The sequence below is a fragment of the Cydia pomonella genome, chromosome 5, assembly GCF_033807575.1.
Source record: "Cydia pomonella isolate Wapato2018A chromosome 5, ilCydPomo1, whole genome shotgun sequence".
NCBI lineage: Eukaryota > Metazoa > Arthropoda > Insecta > Lepidoptera > Tortricidae > Cydia > Cydia pomonella.
In genome coordinates this window covers 7,407,731-7,435,614 of record NC_084707.1, presented here as the reverse complement: position 1 = coordinate 7,435,614, position 27,884 = coordinate 7,407,731, and the positions used below count along the sequence as shown (strand labels likewise).

Below are 27,884 nucleotides of genomic sequence, written 5' to 3'. Positions count from 1 at the left end.
CCTGACTTTAGAATGTCATGTCATGTCATGTCACTTGGACGTGTGTTGGATAAACGCTTTAATTAATAAGTGGTTATAGGGTAGAAAATACTTAGTAAAATGTTCATTATTTTTAATCATAAATTATAAAAAGAACCGGTACAAATGTGACCTTAAACTACAAATAAATATTTATGTTAATACTTAAATTACACTGAGAATGTTACTGGAATGACGATTTTATTTACAAATATTAATTTTATCTAAAATTTACACAAAATGTGGCAAAATGTCTTGCAAAAAAAATTTTGGTCGATGTTATTAATCGAAAATACATATTTCCATTCGGATCGATACTTATTTATACAGATTTCAATCAAAACATTTCTTCCCTACATTTTATTTTCTAGGAATATAAATTTCTACGGATATCTGTTAATTCCCATTCTCCCAAAATATGCATCTGCTAGTTGGAAATACAGGTTGTTCAAAAATACGTCAACAGACAATTTTTAGGAATATTTTTCTTACTTACACGTCTTTTATAAAATGCCATTAAATTTAAACTTTTATCATTTAACTAAAAGGAAACGGATTATCTTCAAAATACAGGTTTTTTATTTAGTCACCTGCAATAATTTACGGGGTGAAAATATAGGTCATACTGAACAACTTTCACTATGGAACCAACTCCGAAATCGTGAAAAAATTGGCTGTTTCATACATTTTGGCTGTCTGACCTTAACATTTTCTACGGGAGCGACATTTAGCCCGTAAATTATTGCAGGATTTGCAGGTGATTAAATAAATACCATGTATTTTTCTTTGGCTTTGATATACAAACGCAAACATTCATTAAAATTATCAACAACATGCTGCAGGAAAAAAATATTACCTACATATTTTTGAGTCATTCTGTATCTTTATCTCCGTGGGTAGGTATCTGTTTAGAAAATCAGACTACCTAACTAATTCTACAGTGTCCTTAGTTTAATAATTAATACTGATTGTTATTATGCTAAGGTTTGTTGGAATGTAAGAAGCAAAACGTTATAATATTTAGGTTAGGCGATATTTCTTTATCAAACATAAATGAGTACATTGAAGCCCTGGCGTCGTGAGTAGAGCGCGTCGCTAGGAAAACGCCTCATAGAGGTTCGAATGACCAGAGATCTGGCCAATTTGTAAGCTTTTAATTTAAGCATTTCATTTAATAAAATAAATAAATATAGGTACATATTATACAACACGTGCCATTAGGCAGACACGATTTCATTAAGGTATGTACACGTTCAACTGTCAATGATTCAGCAAAATGACAATTTGTATAAAATAACGGTACTGACTTACTTTTGCATCACAACGGTAACAATATATGTAGCAATATTTATATTCACAATAAGGATAATACTAAAATTATTCAGGGCAATGTCTGTAGCATATGTCAGCATTAGGAGTAACATGTATAAACACTTAACTGTTTTCAGTAGAATATGATGAAAAGAAAGTAAGTAGTAGGCATAAACTTATTAAATTTATAATAATTAAAGCTATTATACATTGTTTCTTTTACATGTCACGGGATATATTTACTATCGTATTCGTTAAATTAATATTATAAATGGAATGTATTCGTACACGTTTAATTTAGTTTTTTAAGGAATACCATTTTATATACCTGCCTAAATGTAGGTTTTTATATAATAAATAGGTAGGTACACTTCCATTAATTTCATATTATTTACAAATCTTAATATATATATAAAATGCTAATGTGCGTAAGTAAAGACACGGTTTTCTCTATCACCACTATTTCCAATCAACTTCCTGTTGGGGTGGTAAATACCCCTTGGTCTCCCGGTGGGAGTAAGGGAGTTTGGTCGCGGTGGGTGGAAGTGGGTGGTTGTGGGTGGCTAAAATGTGAAAAAATATATATCTGTCCTTTTCTAACTCATGGGAACTTTTGGAAAGTTCTAAAAATTTCTGGAATTTCTGTAATAATCTAGAAAACTCCAGAATGTGTACAACTGTAACAATCGATCTAGAATGTTCCAGAAAGTTCTAGAAATTTCTGGAATGATCTAGAAAGTTCCAAAATTGTGTGCGACTGCTAAAATCGACCTAGAATGTTCCAGAAAGTTCTAAAAATTTCTAGAATGATCTAAAAAGTTCCAAAATTATGTGTGACTGCTAAAATCGATCTAGAATGTTCCAGAAAGTTCTAAAAATTTCTAGAATGATCTAAAAAGTTCCAAAATTGTGTGTGACTGCTAAAATCGATCTAGAATGTTCCAGAAAGTTCTAAAAATTTCTGGAATGATCTAAAAAGTTCCAAAATTGTGTGTGACTGCTAGAATCGATCTAGAATGTTCCAGAAAGTTCTAAAAATTTCTGGAATGATCTAGAAAGTTCTAGAAATGTTTGGAAAGATCTAGAAAGATTCAAAATTGTTTGCAAGTGTAAAAATCGATATGGAATGCTCTAGATAGTTCTAGAAATGACTAGAATAATCTAGAAGCTTCTAGAAAGTTCCGAAATGTGTGCAACTATTGAAATTAATCCTGACGATCCAGATCGTAATTAAGTACCTCGGAATGTTCTAGAGTTTTCTCATACTAGAAATTTCGATTTCCAACGGTATATAAACCGAAAATCAGTGACTTTTTGTCAGTTGAACCGTGTTTACAGTCGCGAAAAGATCAATTGAAGCCAAGAGTGAACAGTGATTACATAAATTGAAGTGATTTGAACAAATGAAAAAGTAAAAACTATTTGACTATTCTAGAGTGTTCTGATACTAGAAATTTCGATTTCCAACGGTATATAAACCGAAAATCAGTGACTTTTTGTCAGTTGAACCGTGTTTACAGTCGCGAAAAGATCAATTGAAGCCAAGAGTGAACAGTGATTACATAAATTGAAGTGATTTGAACAAATGAAAAAGTAAAAACTATTTGACTATTCTAGAGTGTTCTGATACTAGAAATTTCGATTTTCAACGGTATATAAACCGAAAGTGAGTAACTTTTCGTTAGTTTTATCATTGTAACAACCAAGATATTCGTTTTGATTAATTTTATTACTTTTTTTATATTTACAATGCCAAGGCGAAAAAAAGTATTTACAAAACCCAAAGTGGTTTCAAAAAGAAGAAAAATAGCACGTCAAAATGAAACAGAAGAACAAAAAGAAAAACGTGTTTTAAACATTCGTAAAGGAGTAAAAAGAATTAGAGAAAATTTAACCGAAGAGGAAAGAGCACGTATTAATGAAGAAACCAGATGTCGAGTAAGCTCACTCAGAAATCGTCAATCTGCTGATCAACGTGAACTGGAAAATACCAAAAAAAAAGAAAGAATGGCTACTTTACGCCAACGACGAGCTGCTTCATGTAAAGTTGGAAGTTTAGAACTTCAGGCTTTCCATTATGATTGCAAAAAACAATACAGTGAACATCCAAATATTGTCATCGGAAAAATGGATACGATATGCGAGTATTGTCATGCCCGGAAATTTAAAGGCGAAACTGCTGGTATATGCTGCTCGAGTGGTAAAGTCAATTTACCAGCACTAGATGTACCACCACCTCAATTACTCGCATATATGACTGGAGAAACACCAGATTCCAATCATTTTCTACAAAATATACGTCGATACAACTGTTGTTTTCAAATGACTTCATTTGGAGCTTCATTAATATGTCAGGAAGAAAATTTCAGCCCGGTTTTTAAGGTTCAAGGCCAAATTTATCACCGATTAGGCTCTCTTTTGCCGATGTCTAATGAATCTCCAAAATTTCTTCAAATATACTTTGTTGGTAACGATGAACTTGAAACAGACCAACGTTGCTCTAACTTTCAGGGACTGCAACGAGATATTATTCAAAAATTACAACGTCTACTTCATAATCATAATCAACTAATCAATGTGTTCAAGACTTCTCTAGACCAAATGGCTGCAGATAATTATAAGATCGTCATTCGAGCAGATAAAAGACCAGCCGGTCAACACGAACGAAGGTTTAATGCACCTCAAACGAACGAAGTTGCCGTAGTCATTGTTGATAACGAATGTAGTCGTCGTGATATTATTATTCAACGTCGAAGTAATAAATTGCAACGTATTGCTGAAACACATCGTAGTTATGATGCGCTACAATATCCGCTAATTTTTTGGCAAGGTGAGGATGGTTATCATTTCAATATTCAACAAATCAATCCAGCTACAGGTGTCGAAACTAACAAAAAAGTATCAGCTATGCAATTCTATGCTTATCGAATTATGACTAGAAATGGTGAATATAACCATATTTTAAACTGTCGGCAGCTATTTCAGCAGTTTATTGTAGACATGTATGCTAAAATTGAAACGGAAAGATTAGATTTTATTCGCCATAATCAACGAAAGTTGCGTTCGGATGAATACATCCATTTGAAAGATGCAATGATAAATGATGGAAACGTCGATAACATGGGAAAATTGGTCATCTTGCCATCGACATTCACTGGAAGTCCACGTCACATGCATGAATATGCTCAATATGCAATAACTTATGTTAGGAAACACGGCAGACCAGATTTATTTATAACATTCACATGTAATTCTTCATGGATGGAAATCAAAGAAGAATTACAATATGGTCAGACGGCCAGCGATCGACATGATATTGTTGCCCGAGTTTTCCGTCAAAAACAAATTAAATTTATAGACGCCATTGTGAAAAATCAAATATTTGGTGTTGTTATCTGCTGGATGTTTTCAATTGAATGGCAGAAACGAGGATTGCCACATTCACACAACTTAATTTGGCTCCAAAATAAAATTCAACCGAATCAAATAGATGATATCATCAAAGCTGAATTTCCAAACCCGGAAGAAGATTCTGATCTTTATAGTATAATCGTAAAAAACATGGTTCATGGCCCGTGTGGTGAGCTAAATAGAAATTCTCCGTGTATGAAAGATGGAAAATGTACGAAACGTTATCCAAAGCCATTTTTGAACGAAACAGTTACAGACGAAGACGGATATCCTAAATATAGACGTCGATCACCAGAACAAGGCGGATTTACAGCTAAAATTAAAATACGAGGTAATGCAGAAATTCAAGTTAATAATCAATGGGTAGTACCATATAATCCACTTTTATCTAAAATGTTCAATGCCCATATCAATGTTGAATACTGCAGTTCTGTTAAATCTATAAAATATGTATGCAAATATATTAACAAAGGCAGTGATATGGCTGTTTTTACGTTAACCAATGAAAACCAGCATGATGAAATAGTACAGTATCAAATGGGTCGTTACATTAATACCAACGAAGCAATTTGGCGAATTTTAAGTTTTCCAATACACGATCGAGATCCACCGGTTCAACATTTATCCGTCCACCTAGAAAATGGACAACGTGTGTTTTTTACAACAGAAACAGCACAAAAAGTTGCGACGGAACCACCAACTCGAACAACTTTAACAGCATTTTTTGAATTATGCCAGAAAGACCAATTTGCTAAGACTTTACTTTACTCAGAAGTACCCAGCTATTATACATGGGATACAACAAGTAAACAATTTAATCCTCGAAAACGTGGAATGCAAGTAGAAGGACATGATGGAGTGTTCAAGAGTAACACAATAGGACGAGTCTACACAGTGCATCCAAAAAACGCTGAATGTTTCTATCTACGCTTATTACTTCACACTATTCGTGGTCCAACGTGTTTTGAAGACCTAAAAACTGTCAATGGTTACATTTGTGAGACATATCGTGAAGCATGTCAAAGATTGGGTCTACTAGAAAACGATAATCATTGGGAGTTAGCTATGAATGAAGCAGCCCAAACGGCAACAGCAAGTCAAATTCGTGAGCTATTTGCAGTCATATTAACTACATGTAATCCTTCTAATCCAAATCGACTATGGCTTAAATATCGAGAATATATGAGCGATGACATCTTGGCTGATTTACGACAGCAAAATCCGGACTTAGAAATTAATTTTAATGAAGAAATTTTTAACAAAGCTTTGATATTGATAGAAGATAAATGTTTAGCAATTTCTAACCAAACGTTAATACAACTAGGTGTTCAATCTCCTAAACGAAATCATTTGGATGTTATGAACAGTGAATTTTTAAGAGAAACAAATTATAATATCGACGAATTGAGGCTTTACATCCAACACAACAAACCCTTATTAATTGAGAGTCAAAAACAAGCTTACGACATAATAATGGATTATTATAAAAATCAGCGAAGTGGTATAATATTTTTAGACGCACCTGGTGGCACCGGGAAAACATTTTTGATAAATTTAATTCTAGCTGAAATCCGTGCAAATAAAGAAATCGTTCTCGCCCTAGCATCATCTGGAATAGCGGCAACACTTATGGATGGTGGACGAACGGCACATTCTGGTTTAAAATTACCATTAGATGTAGCTAACTACGAATTCCCGGTATGTGACATCACAAAATCATCGGCACGTGGACAAATATTAAAACAGTGCAAAGCCATTATATGGGATGAAAGCACAATGGCTCATAGAAAATCCCTAGAAGCACTAAACAGAACACTTCAAGATTTACGCGACAACACGAATATAATGGGAGGTGTATTGTTAATACTATCAGGCGATTTCCGTCAAACGCTACCTGTCATTCCGAAATCAACGCCGGCAGATGAAATTAACGCTTGCCTGAAGAAGTCGTTCATATGGGAACAGGTAAAAATAATTAAATTAACAACAAATATGAGAGCACAGATTTCAGGAGATGAAAAGGCCCAAGAATTTGCTGAAAAACTTTTACAAATAGGAGAGGGCACTTATCCAATAGACGAAAATACTGGCCAAATCACACTAACTAATGAGTTATGTAATGCTGTTGAAACACCGGAACAACTTATAAATGAAGTGTATCCAAGTATTGCTGAAAATTATACTAATTCAGAATGGTTACGGGAGCGCATTATTCTAGCCACGAAAAACGACATGATTCCGGGAGAAGAGAAAATCTACAACTCAATCGATACAATGACTGATGAACAAGAAAGCGTAAATTTTCCTTCTGAATTTTTGAATTCACTAAATGTTCCAGGAATGCCATTGCACTGCCTTAAATTGAAAGTTGGTTCACCAATTATTCTATTACGAAATCTGAACTCGCCAAAATTGTGTAATGGTACGAGACTCTGTATTAAACAGCTACAAAATAACATCATCGAAGCCAGTATAATGACTGGTAAAGAAAAAGGACAAATAGTATTTATACCACGAATACCTTTAATATCAAATGGATTGCCCTTTACGTTTAAACGTTTACAATTCCCGGTGAAGTTGGCTTACAGTATGACCACCAACAAAGCACAGGGCCAAACATTCAAATACTGTGGCGTTGACTTAAAGGAACCATGCTTTGCACATGGTCAATTATACGTTGCATGCTCACGAGCAGGATCACCTCGAAATTTGTTCATCTACAGCCCGGGCAATAAAACAATAAATGTAGTCTATAAGCAAGTATTATAGAAAAATTAAACAAAATGTAAATGTATAATATAACGTGTAATATGTTAATGTATTTATCATATATGTAGTATGTAGAATATCATATGTAAATAATTGTGTGAATAAAACATAAATTTTCCATTTACTAAGGTGTTTTTTATTCTAACTTATGATTATTTCAATTAGTTAATTAGTTAATTAATTAAATATACTTTCTATACACCGCATATTTAATGGTCGACTAAGTCTTTCAATATCTAAGATAGAAATCTATATTATCTACGTTAAAAAATGCATCCTCAAATATTTTTTATACCATTAAACATGCGATTTATTTTAACCCGAGCAACGCCGGGTTTTGCAGCTAGTACAAAAAAAAAATCTTAAATAAACAAAAGTCAATTCATTATTTCTTTAAATACAACAATCAATGTAAATTAAATTAAAGATTCCTGTTGAACTTGTTCGGTTTCATTATTTTCACCGGACAGCAGTTTACAATCTATATTTTTTGTTTTAATTCGCAAAACAAAATAAACTAAATCCCCGCACATACTGCTAACTGAAGCCATCATACTTAACACGACGGCTTCCTCTTCTAATGAATGATCATCACAATATCCGGTCCCCTTTCCCTCTAATAAAACATCAGATCAGATGTTCAGCAGATCGCCAGTCCATCTCCACCTTGTGGTACACGCTACGTATTTCGACTTTCGACATAACCCGAGTAAATTCACTTCACAAGTCACTTTCACTTGCACACAGCCACCCACTTATCGTCCCTGCACCTTTGGCAGTCAACCCGACAGCACCAATGGAACGTGCAGTTGCAGGGTTTGATGCTGGACTTCCTGATGAGGGCGTGGCCTCGTCCGCAGCAGAGCAGGTCGCAGGAGCCAGAGCGGGAGGTCCGCCCGATCCGGCAGACGCGGCCCGATGTGCCGGCAGAATCCGTCTTCGGGTCTACTTCGCAGAAGCTTGGGGATCTGAGGATGAGAAGGTTTCAGGTCAGTGAAATTGTGTAATTACTTCAAATCAGATGTACAAGTTGCGGAGAGTTTCCAAAAAAGTTGGTAAAGTTTTAGGAAATTTCAGGAATATTTCGCAAGAAAAGATGGAAACGTCTATTATGGATATGGAAGGTTTTGATTCCCTTAAAAATATGAGAATAATCTGAACACGTTTATTAACTTCCCGGCTTAAAAAATAGTTTCAATTGTTACTTAAAATGAATGTATTGTTCCTTATTATTGTAGTAGATAGTTCTTAGAACTTTTTTTGCATAAACACACGAAGAAAGGGTTTTTACCTTCAGAATGCAATATATATCATAATAACGTAGGCCAAAGGGAGTTTTAAAACAGGTAAATAAAAGCCTGGTTCTATGATGCGATTCCTCACCGCCAAGTCTGGAAAAGTAAATAAATAATCGTAACTGCAGAAAATTTAAGAAGGTCAAATACGGCATTGTTGTTTGAACCAATTATTTCCTTTGGCAGAATTAATCTTTGTGCTCTTAAGATGTGTTTAAGTTTAGGTTCTAAGTCAAGTTTGGTATCATTTTCAACTAAATCAAAGATGCAGACGTGGATTTCATCTAAATCGGTTCAACAGCTATTGATTCCCCACACAAACTTCTCATCAAAAATCTTGGTGGCTCCATTTCTTAAATCTATCCGTGGCTCCAAAGAACCAAACGTGCCAAAGGAAAACTTTGGTTCACGATACGCCGCATTTAATGAGCTGCAGCTACGGTTTAAATAAGTAAATTACGAAATTGTATGAACTTTACTTTTCAAAGAACAGGAGACTAGTTTTGGGCGCTGGACGCGCTCGACTCCGCCTCCTGCCCCTAGGTCGTCCACGTAGTACGGAAAACCCGTTGTTCAGCTCTTCTTGTGCGACTATAAGAGCCTGAAAAAAGATCAAATGGTTACTGAATTTATTCAATTCCCCGGTAGAGCAGAATATATTTATTTGTAACTCTGTTTCTTTACTAATGCTCTGCGTATATTCGAACCTTCCCTAATTAATACTTCCAATTAATTAAATGTAATTAAACCACTTGGAATGAATTAAATGCCAAGAATGTTTAAAGTTGTCGTTGTCGCTGTGATTAGTCGTCCCCATAGCTACAAGAACGCTTACAAGAGTTATGGCATGGCATTAGCTGTCTAAAATGTAACCTCCATACTTTCGAATAAGGTTTATATTTCTTCGTTTGCAGCCATGATCTTGGCGTGTAAGTTACGATTAAAGGGTTTATATTATTAAACATAACCTGGCGTTAATACCATTACTTTAGAGTACGTAAATAGTATGATGTCAAACATTTCCGAAGCTGGGAATACGATTTCCAAATGTCTAAAACATTTACAAATCAGTGAAAATCGAGTTTAAAAGATGTCATGGAATGCAGCTGCACAACATTATGATCATCCCTAAAATTAAACTTTGATGTAGGTACCTTCCTGTATTGTCGTTTGATAGTGGAAGCCACGACTCTGAAGTCAGGCGTGGCTCGCCAGCAGGTCCGCAGCTGGCAACTGCCGGAGAGGCCGTGGCATTTGCACCGAACTTCCATGTGGGATGACAGGATCTGTAAAAAAATACCTATTAGAAACTATCCTGGCTGTACAATAACTATCCTCATATCCTATGGATATGAGTATGGTATATCCTCATAACCTTTTACTCGTAGGTATCTTCAATGCTAGAAAAGCCCTTTGGAGTGACTACTCGCTATTTGGCACGCAAAAGCTCACGCATAGGCATTTGATTTAAGCTGACGGGTGACTTATCTATCGATGTTTGTAATTGGCACGCGCTGGCGGACACTATAATTATGTATTCCTTGGCTGTCGGTAAAACTGGAGAAAAACTAGAGAATTCATTATTTCAATTTATAATACATTTAATTCTTTTGATTTTATTTGCCTACTTAACTGTTACTAACAATGTAATAAAATCTTGCTTCTATTACAAACAACTTCTAAAAATCATATCAATTTACTATTGCAAGTTAGTTTTTACTTAGTTAGGTCATAAGTTCTTTTACAAAGGTTTTGACTCATAAAATGTAATACAAAGTTTCTAATAAAAAAAATTACCATGATTTGAAACACATTTGAAAGCTTGTCTTAAACGTAATATAATTAGTTTTAAATTTAGATCGCGTCTTTATTTACTACTTGTTTACTTTGGGATTGTCGTTAGATTCGAATACGCGGCTGAATTGTGATAATTATACTTTACAAAAGGGAGAAAAATCAGTGTCACAACTGTCACATTAATAAAATATGTACAATTGTTTATTTGTATTGACCTACTTCATTAGAACTTTACTACCCGACTATCAAAGGGAGGAGGGTAATGTTTTTCGAGTGCATGTATGTATGTATGTCTGTTTCTTTGTGGCCTCCTGTAGCCTAAACGGCTTGATGGATTTTGATGGTATCGTTAGATTCGTCTTGATCGCGGGAGTGTCATAGTGTCATTTTTTTTGGGGGTAACTAAAAAGTTATAATTAAAAAAAAAAGAATATTGTTGTTGATGGTAAGTATCGCAGGCGGGGACCAACAGAGGGTTACTTATAGTCATTTTGGTTGTTGGTTGTTAAGTTCACCTTTTAGCAGAATCTTACTTAGGTAGGTATTTTCTTTGGTGGCGGTCAAGTTGGTCCCCGCCTGCGATACTTATATACCATCAACAACAATATTCTTGTGGGGCTTGTTTCCCTTTTTTTAGTGTGCAGTCGGGTTTTTTGTTTTATTATAATTTTTTTTTATCACCAGCGTTTATTTCTCCGACAAGTCTTCACCTAATACCTCCGTACTCCGTACTTCAGCTAATACCCTTCAATCTTAGGGTACTTTTCAGTGACACGCTAATTTTTGACTGCCATCCAACGAGTAGGTTTGGTAAAACACGTACAGTTGCAATTTTGTTAATCTAATACACATGAATTATATATTTTAAGAAAGAACGAGAGAAACATCCAGCTTTCGTTTTATGTAAGATTTAACCATATAAAAGAGAAATATAAATAAATAGGGATCAAAATAACCTTGAAAGGTCGCGTATTTTTTGCTTGTTTTATAAGTAACGTTTTTCCGAATATTACATAGAATTATGCAAAACGGAGGCAGCAAATAACATTAAATTATATTGTAAGTAATAGTGAGTCCGCATATGTATGAATAATAATAAGGAATCTGTATCTATTGCTTTTTTATCAGTTAAAACCTTTGTGACAGAACATATGACCTGTCTAAAGTACAAATAACAACACAAGCCAGAAGATGAATGGTGGAACTCTTAGGTGGCTTCTAGTAAATTCACCGAGATTGTGCTTATAATTATGATTCGTTTTGCCGAGTTCGAATTCGTTGGGGGCGTTAAGTACAGGAGACAATAAATTAGCGTGTTTATAAAAATACAATTTAAATTTTCACTTAGTATTATGACTTTTGTTAAAACTATTGTAGTTTCATAGTAGATTTATTTCTCCGGGTTTGTGATTTGCACAATACAAGGTTCAAGGGGAAATATGCAATTATATTGATTTATTTTACATACTACTTAATTAAGAACGGTTTACAATTAATCACCAATATGACCGATTTCTCCTTCACCTGACCCTGTATCATCAGAAAATGACCTTGGGTGCACTGGCCGACTACATTGCAGCATTGCTCCGAGCTACATTAAATTGTAAGTCCACGTCGGACGCATGAAAATCATAAATCTGTATCGTACGTGACCACGTCGCTCGCACAATGGCGACGGAGCGCCACCCAGCGCAGCTATCTCATAACATTTACATAATTAAACGCCGCAGTGCAATCACGATGACGTCTTAATTCCGCCAAAGCCGCCGGCCGAACAATTTTCCAAATTGAGTCGGGCAAAAATTCAAATAAATCGGCGTTTCGGCCCGCCTCCCCGGCCCGGCCGACCCTAATAACCTGGTATTAAGAGCGTTCGCGATAGAATTCGCCACCCAAGACGTCTGTAATACGTCGTAATGAAGCTGGAATATTAAAAATGGCCCCGAACGAACCGCTTATTATGTTCTCACCTCGGCGGGCCGTTCGTGAAATACGGCGGACTAATGTAGGCCCTGCAGGGCGCGCCCGATTGCCCACGACTTTCGATAGTTTAAGGTGCTATCTATAACACTTTAGTGGTTCGATTTGGGGTTCCAGTTTCAATTAATTTTGTGCACGATAGAACTAAAGAGACTAATGAAATATGGAACCGAAGCCATTAAAACATAGTGCCTATAATGCAAGTATTGAGAAGGTGTACATAATTTAGTAAAGCTGTCATCACGCAATTAAACGAAGGAAAAGTCGAGGGACAACCGAATCATGTAAATAAATATAAACGCCATATCATAGAATCCTCAGGCAAGGTCTCATGCATAGTATATTGTTTCAGTAAAACAAATCCCAGGCAAATTATGATTGGTACTTAGTTATATTTACTAATGTGTCAACTTCATACGTTTGTAGAGGTCATCTCTCGACACATCTCAGTTTATTGCCATAGGTCGGGAAAGTAAACCAGTTTGGTTCCTTTGTTTACATCTGGCCCCCTTGTCCTCTAAGTCAGACTAAACAATGATGTCATTAGCAATCATCGGTAGCAAGAACTAGTAACAAATTGACGCTAAATGTATAATTATCTCGATGGTATATAATTAAGACTGCTCCGTTTTATTATGACTGTTAAAAACTGTGACCTTTAGGATGGTGCGTAGTTTTGTTAGAATTTATGTCCTTATTTATGTGAAACTTGTATTTTTAAAAGGAAGCTATAATTGCTTGCCGAAGCATTGAGACCATTCAACGAATTATTGAACCCATTGCTGTGAAATTTCACAAGATCATATTAATTATATCTATAGAAAAAGGCTTTTATTTTTATCGATGCATATCAAACTCAATAATTTAAGATATTTTCAGTGGGAATAGAGCTGAAATTTAATTAACCATGACTACAATTTACCCACGATAGATTAGTGTATGTGGGTTTAATACACCCTCAACGCATTGGTCCGTTTCACACGTTTGAGATGGCTATTTGTGTGTTTTTATGTACTCACAAATGAATATCTACAAGTTTGTATTTATCTCCAAAACGGTTCGACCGATTTTATGCGGTTTTCAAAAAAGGGAAGGGAGGGATTCTATGACAGACACATTTGCGATTTTTTTAGATATAATAGATGTTATGATTTTAAAAGCACGCTGTTAAACTATCGTAGGTTTTTAAATATTACGTTTTTAAGCTCTTGATGCGCTTTCATCATTGTGCACTTCGAGTTCTTCAAGAAGCGGGTATTTACGATTTTCAAGAGTCGGCAAAGCATAAGTGGCTCATCCGATTTTGCTTATGGACAAGTGACTGCTTCCCATCAGGTCGGTAGTCTTGCTAATTTGCTATCACATTTTTAAAAAAATGACTAAATATACATATATTATCAAAATTATGTTGTTTCATTTAGATACCTGCCTGTCTAACTACTCACAGGTATAGTCAAGTGTAAAACTATGGGTGCACACAACTTACTCAAATATATGTATATTTGTTATTGGTGACTATGAGTGGTAAATATATAGGTCATATTGTGCAACTTTTGATATGGGGCCAACTCGGAATTCGTGAAAAAAAATGCAGCTATTCTATAGAAATCATTGACTCTGATTGACCGAAATGTATGAGACGGCAGACATTTTTTTTCGTGATTTCGGGGTTCGTCCCATAGTAAAAGTTGTTTAGTATGGCCTACTGTAATTCACCCCTCAAAGTTTGGTCAGAGATAACAAAACCATCCTGTAGGTATGTCCCATAGGTCTTAATTCGCCAACATAAAAGCTACGTGACATATTTTTACACTTGGCTGTACTCAAAATATCAATGCAATAGGTAAATACAATCACCTTTAAATAACGTCTATTTTGGCACGCGTACACAAAAAACACAATCGATTCGAACCGTAGGTAAGTGAATCACAGTAATCTGAAAGGCGATTAAGTCGGTGACTAACGATAATAGGTTTAAGATGACCGCGACTAAACCGACGAATAGTTAACCGCACACGGAGAGTCGATGGAGTTAGAGAGAATCTATAGGATTCGATGCTAATGGAATTCAATAATAAGATATTTTCCTTTCTAGTCAAATCATTATCTTTTTTCGAACTGTAAAAACGATCAGCCACTATGGAACTTATATGAAAACAGAACAACGTAGTTTAACGGAGTTTTAAAAAAACGGTCAGAACTTTATCCGCGTGAGCTGAAGACGCGGGTTCGATTCCCGCCTTGGCCACCGGTGGATTTGGTTACTTTTTCTTTTGTGACTACTTAAAAACAGAAAAAAAAAACATATAATAATTTGATTTGTTTAGTTAAAAACACGGTTTATAACGTGACATATATTGCCACATTCGTCTTCTGTAAGAGTGCTAAATGTCACCGGTAAATTAAAAAATTACAACTGGAATATAATATATACGATATAGCTAACATTTGGTAACAGGTAGAAGATCTTGTGTCAGTTTGATGAAACTAAAAAATATGTATTTAATTACTATTTTTCTCTGAAATAGAATTAGTAATTATATGTTCGTTTCAGAAATTGCTAAACACAGACATAATGATGTGTGCCATCCGTTTGGATTTCCCCGCATTTTCTCTAAATTAAAGAGAGAAAGAGATCCAGGTGCTTTTTAAAAATCGTATAGGGAATCCCGGAAAAATTATGTGTCATGGCTCTCTCTAGAAAAATCGTATTTAAAAAGTAAAAATAATCTACTTAAGGTGTCCGCAGAAACTTTCTGAAACGTCCGGGGTTTTTGAATATTTGTCGGGCTACAGCAAACTACGTGATGAAATTGCAACCCTACATATATCAATACGCTTTATTAGTTACTCGTTACAGTTCGTGTCATCCACGATGAAGTGCAGATTTGTCAAATCTAACCTTTAATAACATGACGCTACGAGTCAAGGCACCCGTCACCGTGAATGACATGTTCATGTTATTGTTAAAGCAGTTATTAAGTACCTAGAAATGACGAGTAAAGGCAGTATTTTTCTAAATTCGTATAAAAACCATGACAATAAAATACCAGAGCTGTCTAAATGGATATAAGTTTAAAACCACTCGTGATCTCACTGAATAAAATAATTAGTATATTGACATCGGCACAAAAACCGTCTATTATTCGTCTAGCTGACGCAACTGCGGCTCGAAAAAATTAATAGCAATTATATTTAAATCGATATCGAACAGTCATCGGGAAACAAAATATTAACTCATCCTATCGATTTTTTGTAACGTAATTATCACCTTGGCTCTCTAATGTGGGACCTAATTTCTTGTGTGGGTCGACGCGAGATCTTTTATAGTCCCGCTGAGGGTCGTCTCGATCTCGAGGCTTGAGGTCGCGTATCACACCGTCGAGGTGCTTTCCTAAGTGTTGATTTATAAGATAAGTCATTACTTATTTTAGATTACTTTATCTTTTTGTCCAATAAATAATAATACCTAAGGAAAGAATAATTATAATTTAACGGAATTTGAGCAAACTACGGTGGCATATATGAGCGGTCCATACGACCCCTGTATAATCTATGAGCTTTGAGTCATTGTTAGTTCAATCCAAGTCGTTCGGGATTTGTTCCTCCAACTTAACCTAATTCTAGTATTAAGGTAGGTTTTAAAAAAAGCAATTGTCATTAGGCATCACACCTCTTGAGTGAAAGCTAAAACACTTAGCTAGCTCAGCTACACTGGACAAAATAGCCTTTATATTTACTGGATTTAATTGAGTAACTGGACTATTTTTCAATGAGTGATATTGAGTCTTATGGCCTATTTTATGTATAAACTAATAGTTTGGCTGACTGTATATTATGTCTTTTTTTTCGCTAACAGAGTTTAAAATAATAATTTTCCTGCACTTTATTGACAGCGAACGCGTTAGGCGTTAACATATCGCGTGCACTGCTACGCTACGGTGTGACTCGACCCGCCTTTATTTTGACATTAATAAAAATATCATCGCGGGGGTTATTACAAGCGAGCGTGTCTAACAGAGATCTCACTGGGCGGCTGTTAATTATGTGGCCACAAAACAAAATGGTAAATGCCGCCGTACCTCGAGTGTGGGCCGGACCACCGGCCAAGATCCTACGTTCTACATGCCTTCGGCCAATTTTCTTACAGCTTGGCAAGGGGTGTATTCTGACATAATATGTTTATTTCGATCTGTCAGGTGTCAATCTTAACGGTATAGGGGTTAGGGTCGGATATTTCTGCTCGTTGTGAAAAGTTCAATTCGTTCAATAACTCAATAAATCATAATCTTACATTCTAAGTATAAACAATGCCTTCAAGTTAGTTACATATACCTAATGACTTATTTTAAGAGAGGAAGTAATTCTTCTTAAGCAATGTATTGTACAATTTGGGCTAACAAACAGCTTTTCTATCACAATTAATATTTATTATGATTTCTTCATGTTTTCAAGTAGCTACTTCAACCTGTCAATTTTTCCGTGCTTAAAGTGGTCAAGCTTTGTGTAGAAAACAGATTATATTTTTGGCAGACAATGTCTAAATGCTAAATACCCATACCAAAACAACTGGTTAGTCCATCAAACCAGCAGCTAATTACCTAATTAAACATAACTTTTTAATTACCCATTCGACTTTAAGGGGCTGTTACAGAAAGTGACAACAATTATAATATTTTAGCGATATTAATTTATAGCTAATAAACCCATGATTGTCTCGTAAAAACAACATTGTATAGTAATAATCATTAGCTGGGGCTCATTTTTTATTGCCATAGACTATGGGTCGTAAATGTCACAGCAAAGTATATTTTAATAGTAAATTATATAGATATTAAATAGTATTTGGCATATAATTTTATCTTTGCTACCGGATCGTTAAAACTACGATTAAATTCGTCTGGCTTTAATACCAATTAGATTTGTCTAATTAAAGGGAAGTGGATACGCATTGTAGAACGACGACATACTCGTAGTTGGACATGAGATTTTTCAGTGGTGGTGGTCTTATGGTGTTGACGAAAAATCGTAAAATTTGGGAGGGTTAGTCCTGAATAAATTTTCAAGGTCCTTACTGAATTTCATAGATTTTAGGTAGGATATTAAAATAATATCGTCGAGAAACAGAAAATTATGTAACAACTAGTATGACGTAGTTCTACAGTAGGACGTTTTCTCGAGATGTTTACTGATTAGTAAAACAGCAAGTATTTAAGTTTATCTTCTGAAACAACTGAAAACGTATTCCTAAAAATACATAGGCTGGGGGAGGAGCAATATTGTATCCATGCCGAATATTGAGAAATACAAGCAAATCATCAACCACGTATGAGCTAAGAAAGAAAGTGGCTCTAGAAAGTTGACATTGTTTTGATCTGCACGTAAATGACATACTGTTTAAAAAATTTCATTAAAAGTGGCGTAGCGTGTACTAATCTAGCCGTGGGTGAAGTCGCCTACGAGGCCCCTTTCTTTCAGCCTTTATTGGCATTTGACATCTAACCTAAAATTTGTATGGAGATTGGAGGTTGATTTCACTGAAATATTATAATTGATACAAATATTTAAGTATATAAATTGTTGATAAGATCATGAAGGTCGTCAAACAGTGCTTGATTACGAAGTATTAAAGGTAAATTGGTTTGTTTACATTATTTGCAATTTCTATTGGATTCCACTATAGGTACATATTATATTTAAGTAGGTATGTAGTTGTAGACACAGTCGGTGCTCTAAAATAAGTATTCACTTTTCAGCTGTAAAATAAAAGATAAAACTTAAAAATCTAACGTACCAAATAGATGCTGGTGGCCCTCATCTCAGACAGGTATCATGCCACTCAATTAAAAACCATAAAGGAATTACAAATTAAATCATTTGTACGTAACCGTCGTGTTTGTATTATAAAAAGTGTATAGACGTAAATTATATTAATCGTAAATCCCTCTAATATGTATCCACGATACCAGGTATGCCGCTTCGCTGTCAGATTTAGTTCCGGAGGCTAATATAATATTATAAGCAAACATAACTTTGCTGTTGAAATTAAATGTGTTCAACTCAAAGTCAACCACATAAAGCGTTGAATTGATGACTCTTAGCGGGTTAATTAAGTTTGTTATTTCGTATTTAAACTTCAGCTTGACATGTTTATTCTTAGACGGAAGAGGCCTATTAAATTATTAGGCGTAATCCTGTAGTACGCCCGGTATTTTGGCTAACTGTCGGTTACTGCGTAGTGTCAGTGTATGTTGCAGTTTAGTGACACGACAAATCAGCTTTGGACATGTTTAGTATCGGGCGACAACTTATGCCGCCTGTAAGGAGAAATCGAGGGTAAAGTTAGATGGGATTTGAAGCGATTATCTATATTCATAACTCAAGTATAAAATAATGTTTTAGTCGTTTTATAATTTGTATTAATTTACAGTTTTAAACCTCAGATTAATTAAGAACTATTGATATACTTTTAATATGAATATTTAAAATACCAGCAACACAAAAAAATGTTCGTGTGAAGTGTAAAATCCATCGTAATTTTGTTAGTCTGTTTTTAAATAATTTATTACCTACCAAACGGATTTAAAAACTTCACCCAGTATAAAGTGCTACATTTTTAAGTACCTTGTGTTCAGGAGACCCACAGTAATATCTGTAGCTACACGAAAAGCAAATGTACAGACACCAATCATGTAAATTAACATTAATTCCGCAATATCGAAAATGATTGCTCTAAATACGATCAAAGCCAGTCAGTTCAGATTTTAAGTCGATACGGTACGCATTACGCGCACTTTATGTGCTATAAAACTGGGTGTGATCACCCAACTGGCCATGCACCATACCATGTCTTATGGCCATGTATGCAGCGGCTGTTTAGACCACCCATACAGAGATTACCGCTCGCCACGCCCATCGACCGCTCTCCAATTTGAACTAAATAAGTGTTGGACCCCATTTTTAACGCCTCGAATAACCAATTTGGACACCTAAACAATTTCTACCCCGACAGCGACTATTACTTGATGACCTACAACTTCTTACTGTCTGAGAAAAATTGGTCTTGAAGACGGGTCAATGTAAATTGGTGTCTTATAAATATGGGTTTAAATTGTGGTCGTTATGTCAAAATAGAGAAATAGCTTACGTGTCGTGATGTTTCGTCGGGAATAACAAATTCGGTCGTTAATAATTGAGTCATTAATTTTTGAAGTCGGTTTTTTATGGAATCAAATCATGGACTCCCGTCAGTGGAATTTAAATTTGTTTTATATTCGTATTTCATCGTAGAAGAAAAATCCCGAAAAGAAAAGAAAAACGGATTACCATTTTTTTCTCCTGTTATGTACAGTCAGCATCAAAAGTAGCGGATTAAACAGGGTTTCAAAAGTACTACCATTCTGAAACAGCTTAACAAAATCTGGTGGTTCTATATGTAGAACAATTTAGACGGTAAAAGATATATTTGGAAAAGTTAGCCGGAATATCAGATACTTTTGGCGCGTTGTTTCATCCCCTACTATTGATGCTGACTGTACTGCCCACTATGGCCAAATCTTAGTCAACATTCGATTGCTACTTTTAGCTTTCTGTTTAGGTATTTGCAAGCGATACTACAAATTTTTAAATTAAAGGAAATTTGTAGCTTTCCTTCTTTTCTCGACCTCTGCTGATCATTGTTTAATTGGAGACTCGATCTACATTTGTATATTCTGTATGCATTTACATATAAGTACAGTCAGCATCAATAGTATCGGATCAAACAAGGTGTCAAAAGTATAACATAAAGTGATAGTTTTATATGTAGAACAATTAGGACTGTAAAATATATACTTTTGAACGTGAATTTTAGAGATTTATCTATTTTGAAAAGTTATCCGGAATATCAGATACTTTTGGCGCGTCGTTTCATCCGCTACTTTTGATGCTGACTGCACAAGGTGTAACAAAAATAGTGTCGATCCGTTTAAGGGCATATTCGGTACCTATCATGTTCTGATTACGAATAAAGTAGAAGATTTTTTTATGGCGCAATTTATGTTTGACTTTTGTATGGAGGGTTGGCCGGATTGAACACACTGCCCCATTAAAAAAAAAAAAACATGTGTAAAATATTTTTCCTCTACTTTTTCTAATAAGCCCTTAAACGGATTACCAATAATTTTGTTATATCTTGTATAAACCTTTATCCGCTTTTATAGCAGGTAAATTTGAGGTTCTAATGACAATTTCCTTTGATTTTAACAGTTTTTGAATTCAAGATATTTAATATTCACCCTCATCACGTATGATCAAACCGGCAATATTCCAGCAAGCTTCTAATGACGCAAATTGAAGTGTCATTGAGTATTAGTGGTGTTTTTGAACCCCCATTGTTCGCTTTTGAATAGACATCAAAGTGAAATGAAGGATTCCTGCTTTGCTTATGGATTTGATTAAAATTCTTCGTGTCCATGTTAATTCAATTGACAATTCCGAGTTTATGGAGGTGATGTTTGTTTTCTTTCAAACCTTTTTACGTGTGAAGGGTCATATCAAGGAAACTTTATGACGAGATTCAAAAACAATAATTTTAGCTTCTACTCTAATGATCCAGTAGGATTTATGATAGTGATGGTGAGTTTGGTGGCTTGTTTGGTTTTAAACTGATGGCAACACGCAAGTGACACTCCTGAACAACGCGTCAATAGTATAACCGCTTCCTAGGCGTAATACATATATGAAAGGTATTTTTGAATATATGTAAAGGTGTTTTTGCTGGAATGTCACGGCGGTCAAATTTATAAAAGAGACTTAGCTGCTAAAGTTACATTTCTCAGATCAAATACTCACCGACCGTCCAGCATCATTATTGTGGACATTGACCCTCGACTGTAAATCGTCCACTTTCTCCCTCGCGTCCAAAAACTTCCTCGAGAACTCGATCCCGAAGGCCAGGTTGTGCGAGCATCCGCTCCACTCCCACTTCTGGGTCCTCCTGTCCCTGGGGTGGGAGGGGTAGCCGAGGGGGTCGCAGCTGCAGGAGAGCAGTCTGCCTTGTGCGCAGGCGCGGGCGACGGCGTGCGCCACTCCCGCGGCGGTCAGCGCGTAGAGGAAAGAAGTCTCGCGGAAGCCTGGAATGATAAGATAAGATACCAATATTGCTTAATTATAGGTGTACAGAATGTTCGATTATAGGTATTTTACCGGAATCCCTATAATATGACTGTCAGGCGTACAACTAATATTGTATTTAAAATATTACTATTCACAACATTTGCATTTGTCATATTTTTTCTGTTTATCCAAGAAAAAAGCAGAAGATGAAGAAAATAACGACGGTATATCGACGCGATCTTAGAGTTCAAGTTTATTTTCACTATGAAACCTTTTGGAAAGTTTATCAGTTGTCATCGTTATAGTTTCCACTGCTACGTGAAGGTTTCGAAGGTAATGCTTATGATATTTAAAGTTTTTGTTTCTATGAACAATTCTTTATTTGAAGTATAGGAGCTACTATCGGCGACGAGAAAAGAATAAATACCAAAGAGCGTTTTTTTTGTTAGAAGTAGCAAGTATTTTCTTGTTAAAAAGCACTCGCCGTAACTTAGTTGTTTACTTCAAACTGTCTCGAATAAGGACCGAACTTGACGTGGCACATACGCACTATACGCAGTCACATATACTAGCTGCTTAAAAGGTGCGTTAAAGTGCACTAAAGCTTTGGCGTGGTCGACCCCCGTTTTCTCCATAATAGGCTCCGCATCTTACGGTCATTAAAGATTTCTATCAATTAACCCCATTTCTTTATCACTGAATATGTACATTGCATTGCCACTGTTGTATGTTTCCTGAACCGCATTAAACACAAAGAGCAAGAGAAGACATCGCATTCCGATGAATCAATGGTATTTGTCATACATAAACTAGTAGGAGCATGAAGTGCGCTTACGCTGGGTTATTCCTCTTGGAGCTAACAACATGTAACTTTGTCGTCTGGTTTTGTTCATTTTTGCATGTTCTTAAAAGCCAGGATATTTATGGATAGCAAGCAATAAATGACAACTGAATACTGAATATAAATCAGGTATTTTATACTAGTAGTACTAGTACTTAATAGAAGATTTAAATGTATACAATTGCATTATTAACAAAATAAACATTAATATTCCACCGGGTGGGGCTTGTAACACGAGATTGTATTCCTCAAACTGAGACTTTTGTTCATTAACCTTTAAAAACTATAAAGTATTTAGACATCCTATTTTTCATACTAATTAAATATTATCTTCAATATACTCTACCATCAGTGTAATTCGAGTTGCTTGTCACGCTTTAAACATTAACAAAACTCGCAATACATTGCGTTTTAGAATAAACTTTAAAGTGATCTAAAATTCAAAACAAGTTATTTAAAAAAAATGCTGAAGAAATGTTCAGCCTACAGTATATTTTTTGCTCCTGTTACAGGCCGAACTCCGTATAACATTACACTTTAAAATGAATTAACTCAGTTTTAATTCCATGTTAACTTTCAAAGTCTGTAAACACCACAAATGCCTACTATGCTTTGCCTACTAAGGTACCGTTTGACATTTATAGCAGCTACGCAGGCGGCAGTAATGTCGCACTGAAATACTGCAGGACAGCATTAATGCTGGTGCAGTCTGAATTCAGTATCAGATCAGATCTAGGTAGTGATGGATTTGCTAAAGTGAATTAGCGAATTCAGGCATTATTTAAATTACCATTAAAAAAGTCAACACAAAACAACACCAAGTGGAAAATCCCTTAAAGATTTATAGGAACGCGGAACGTCCAAGACCGCCATTTATCTATTTTATTGCAATAAATTAAATACATAAACCATTTTAGATGCGAAGATAAGCTATTGGACCCGCACAATGTAATCTTTTACTATAAACAGTATGACATCTATTTGCATTTGACTTAGCCGGCTCGGTTAATTGTGTACCACGGTTAATAATGTGCTATTGGTGCTATTCGGGCGATTTCATTGTGCTTCTTCAATGGGACTTTGGTATTATAGCGATTTCAAGGGCCATCTCCCTTTTAATGGGCAATTACGAGGCTGAGGCCTGCACCACCTGCGTCGAGATTGACCCTATTCGATACGCGCGTAGCCATATGGCGATGTTTATTGCAATATTTGAAATATCCCCTATATTTCATTGGGGATTTTTTAACTATTATGTGTATGTATTTTAATATATATGATTGTATTAATGATATAATTGACGATTGAAGTTATGGATGCGTTTGTCCCTTCAATCTCGGCAATCGGTCGCAGTTCATCAACCATCACGCACGTCGTCACATCGATTAGCCCATTTATTCACCTTGCCAGATAGCTTACCGGGAAACACGAAAATGGAATTTCGTTATCTGCCTCTCTTGTACGTATATTCGAACGATAGAGAGGCACATAACGTAATTTCGGTTTTCGTGTTTCTCTCAGCCCTCTGCTAAGCCCAGCGAAAGCAGCGGTCTTCATTTCAGCTTGGGCAAATATGGTTTGGTATGTGTGTCCGGCTGTCTGATTTTCTCATTTCCGATTCTCGTGAACAAGTATAATTAGATAATGTATATATAGATTTTTGGTCGATGCCAACAACTGAATATTTTGGTTTTTTTTTTCAAAACGGTGGAGACATGGGGGTTCGTGAGGTCTACTTACAGAATCGCTAGTAATAACTACGCAATGTAAGCATTATTAATATTCGTATTATTACGAGTATATACCTATCGCTCGTAGTGATTGTATCGGATGCATCTTGTAGTCATAGTTCGTAGTTTTTATTTGTTGGAGTGCATTCATTTGTACGTATTCTTACATAATTGCAGGTTGGATGCTCATAAATAGTAACTCATGTCTTTAATGTGCTTTGAAATACTGCCTTTTCAGTGTGGGAATAGTACCTATGCTTAGAGACCATTAAAGGAGTTATTAAATACGATCAGATCGAAAATGAAGTGGTCTAACGGAGTGATCTGACGGAGTAAGCCGTTTTTAGTATTTTGTCACCGGAAATTAAAAAGTTTAATTGATTTAATTCCACTATCCTAAGTACAGCCTGGAATTGTACAGGACTAAAAGAAAAACACTTCTTGAATTTTTAAAGAAACATGAAATAGCACTAATAGGTACATAAGTCCGAGCTACATCAAATAGAAGTGATATCTAAATGGAAGCGTATTGGGATCAGTTTGTGGATCGATGCTGCTCATGACCATCTAAAATGTCATGACTATTTTACCTCTGCAGTAACCCACTAGCGGTTGCAACTGAAACAAATGTGGTAGTGCTTACACTTACCGCATTTATTCTCGAAACGAAAGTTCCCACGAGCTCGTCCGCAGCGATAACGTTCCGATAGCCGATACGAATGTACCATCGTCCACACTATTATCTGACTAATTGTAACCCTTGTATCAACCACATAAGGTTCACCGCTGGTCAGGCAAGATTGCTGCTGTTAGTATCGAATGAATTAATTCTTCTGTGGCATGTGATTAATACGGGCTGCCCGTTATCGGGACGGATTAGTTGCCCTCTCCGAGTGAGCCTAATTGACACCCACTGATACGGTTTTATTGAAATAAAGGAGTTTTAATTTGGTATTAGGCCGGTTTGGGTGAAATTTGGGTGATATTGTAAGGATGTGCTCACAATTTTTTCAACGAACGTATTTCAATCAATTGCACTGAGCAGTCATTAAAGCAGCGTTCGCCCCGTGGCGGCCTTCTCTTGCTGTGTCCTCTGGTTTACAGTTGCTTCTCACAATGGCGATTGTTTTTACAAGCAATGTTTTTACTTATTTTTTTAATTTATTTATTTAACTGTGCTGGGGAGTACTCCGAGGAACTGTTTGGATAAGTCCATGTGCTTCTTTCCGCCATCGTCTGCGTGACAATATTTTCATTTCACCATCACCACTTAGATGGTTGACTGTCCTCAACAGTGCGTTTCTACAGAAACTTCCTGCCTCGCAGGGCTAAACTGTGGAATACTGTCGCCAGCGGTATTTTCGGGCCGATACGACCTTAACCTTAAAAAAGAGCGTACTCTCATTTTAAAAACCGGCAACGCACTTGCAACCCATGTTGCAGGCGATTCATCTGCTCATTTACCTTCTATGTAATAAGAAAAAACCCGGGCAAGTACGAGTCGGACTCGCGCACCGAGGGTTCCGTACAAACCTGTAGGTATATATGATGTAACTAAAAATTTACGGTTTTCGCAATTTTTTTATCTGTGCTATAAGACGTTGCTTCGTACCAAATTTCAAGATTTTGAGTTCACGGGAAGTGCCCTGTAGGTTTTGATTCCCTAGCGAGAGCCGAAAAGTTGCGGAAATTTGCGGCATAAACGGCTGTATCTTTTGATTACGTTGGCTTAGAAGTTTGATTTTTTCACAGCTCCAAGGGACAGTAGACCTGAGTATTCGATATAAATTCTAGCTTGATACCTCCACGCGTTCCTGAGAAAAAGGGTCTTGACAGACAGACAGACGGACGGACGGACGGACAACAATGTGATCTTATAAGGGTTCCGTTTTTTCCTTTCGAGGTACAGAACCCTAAAAATGGACATTAAAATGGTAAAAATAAAGCTTGGGATAGACAACCTGTGTTAAAAGCTGTTCAATCTGACTGCAGCTTACGAGTTGACAGATATTTCCATACAATAGCGTAAACGTCACAGTTTTAAATGTTAAAATGTTTTTGTCTTTTGTGTGGAAAATACGTGATTAGTTCTTTTAAGGAAAAATGTTTAACACCTGTTGCGACCTAACCTTTATACAGGTGACTTTTTGAATGTGTTACACGGCTGGCATTTCCGGCTTGATGACAAATAATTTAACCTCGTAACGCCCATCGTGCATCACAAGTTATACACTCCATTTCAATCTAATTAGAACCTTTCATAGACCAAAAAGTAGCATTTCTTTTGTTTCATTGCTTTATGAAACAAATGAAATTCATCCCAATTTACTATATAACAAGGTTAAAATTAAAAGTAAGATAATTGTGCATGGTCACTTTTTTGTCAAATGTTATTTTGTACTATTTGCAGTTTTTGCTGATATAGTGTATAGGCAATAAAAAATATGTAATATGAAAACTTCTTTGATTTTTTAAATAAAATCGGGTGTAAACGTTACTTAATTGTATTTCATAACTGTGCCATATGTTCTATCGGTATCGTAAAATTATTTTTTTTTAAATGCCAAGTTAATTAATTGATTTAATAATTCATTCTACGTAACGTTAGTATGAGTATAATTATATTATAAGTAATGTTCAAAATGTCACCTAGTAGGTAATATTCTGCAGAACCCTCCCAAGAACACTTTGATTTAGCATCAATAGGAAGTGGGAATCTCTGGCTGTTTGATCATTCTGTCAATCTGTCCTCGCATTAGAAAGCCGTAGATCACTTGCCTTAGATGGAGCATATATGAGACAACCCGTGGTGAACTCACATTGGCGCTCGGTTAAAATTAAACGTCCGCTTCTCCATATAAATGTGGTTCCCATTTACCTCTTTGGATATTAACATTACAGAAAATATTTTTTTGCAATTGTGTATACATGATACATTTTAACCACATCCTTATTTTATTTATTTTTTATCATTAGGGTTAAAAGATTAAAAAAAAAAATTGTATGTAATTGTGTCGGAAAGAGAAACATGGCGGTCTTTGGTGTCGGAGGCCAGATCCACAGAATTATCGTAACTTATTAGACCAAAAATTTGATCCCATTATTGAACTATCGGGTCGCTGATGCGCCACAGTAGTAAGTAAGTATGGAATTGCAATAGATTATACATGTTTTAAGCTATAATAATTGCATGTTCCATCTTGACTTAAATATTTGTATGCCTAATGGCAAAACATGGTGATACGCTACTATAATTATAAGACCTATTACAAATAAACATATTGATTGATTGAATTTGTTTTTCGCTCCCAACTTTTTTAATAATCAATAAATCGAAAAACGGCGAATTAAGGGATATAGCCTTGGTTAATATACAACTGTATAAAAATATTTTCTCTAATGTCAATATTCAGAGAGGAAAATGAGGACTACGTTTGTATGGAAAAGCAGTCGTCCACTATTCTCTTTTAAGAGTCACGCGAACCTAGTCGCCGCCGTACAATCGAAGAAATGATTAAATTATTAAAACATCATTATGAAATAACATGAAATTTGACAATAGCTTTCAAATAAGATGAATTAATGTCTAATATTTGTTTTTTGTGTTGAATATTGTAAAATTGTTATAGAAATTGT

At 35.6% G+C, this 27,884-nt stretch overlaps 2 protein-coding genes across 3 annotated transcripts in view; one reads left to right on the top strand and one right to left on the bottom strand.

Annotated features, from left to right (window-relative positions):
• The first annotated feature begins 6,516 nt into the window (after positions 1–6,516).
• Positions 6,517–7,105, top strand: LOC133518215 (uncharacterized). The gene is made up of 2 exons (XM_061851845.1): positions 6,517–7,035; positions 7,079–7,105. The coding sequence occupies exons 1-2, from the start codon at positions 6,517–6,519 to the stop codon at positions 7,103–7,105; spliced, it is 546 nt and encodes a 181-aa protein (XP_061707829.1).
• A 757-nt stretch (positions 7,106–7,862) lies between these two features.
• LOC133517596 (protein Wnt-10a-like) overlaps positions 7,863–27,884 on the bottom strand; it is a 44,275-nt gene continuing 24,253 nt past the window's right edge. For both annotated transcript variants that reach the window (XM_061850926.1, XM_061850925.1), the window contains 4 exons: positions 21,414–21,694; positions 9,959–10,090; positions 9,284–9,405; positions 7,863–8,477 (listed from right to left, as the gene is read on the bottom strand). In XM_061850926.1, coding sequence (XP_061706910.1) covers positions 8,243–8,477; positions 9,284–9,405; positions 9,959–10,090; positions 21,414–21,694 — 770 coding nt within the window. In that variant the 3' untranslated portion in view covers positions 7,863–8,242. The remainder of the gene's footprint in view (positions 8,478–9,283; positions 9,406–9,958; positions 10,091–21,413; positions 21,695–27,884) is intronic.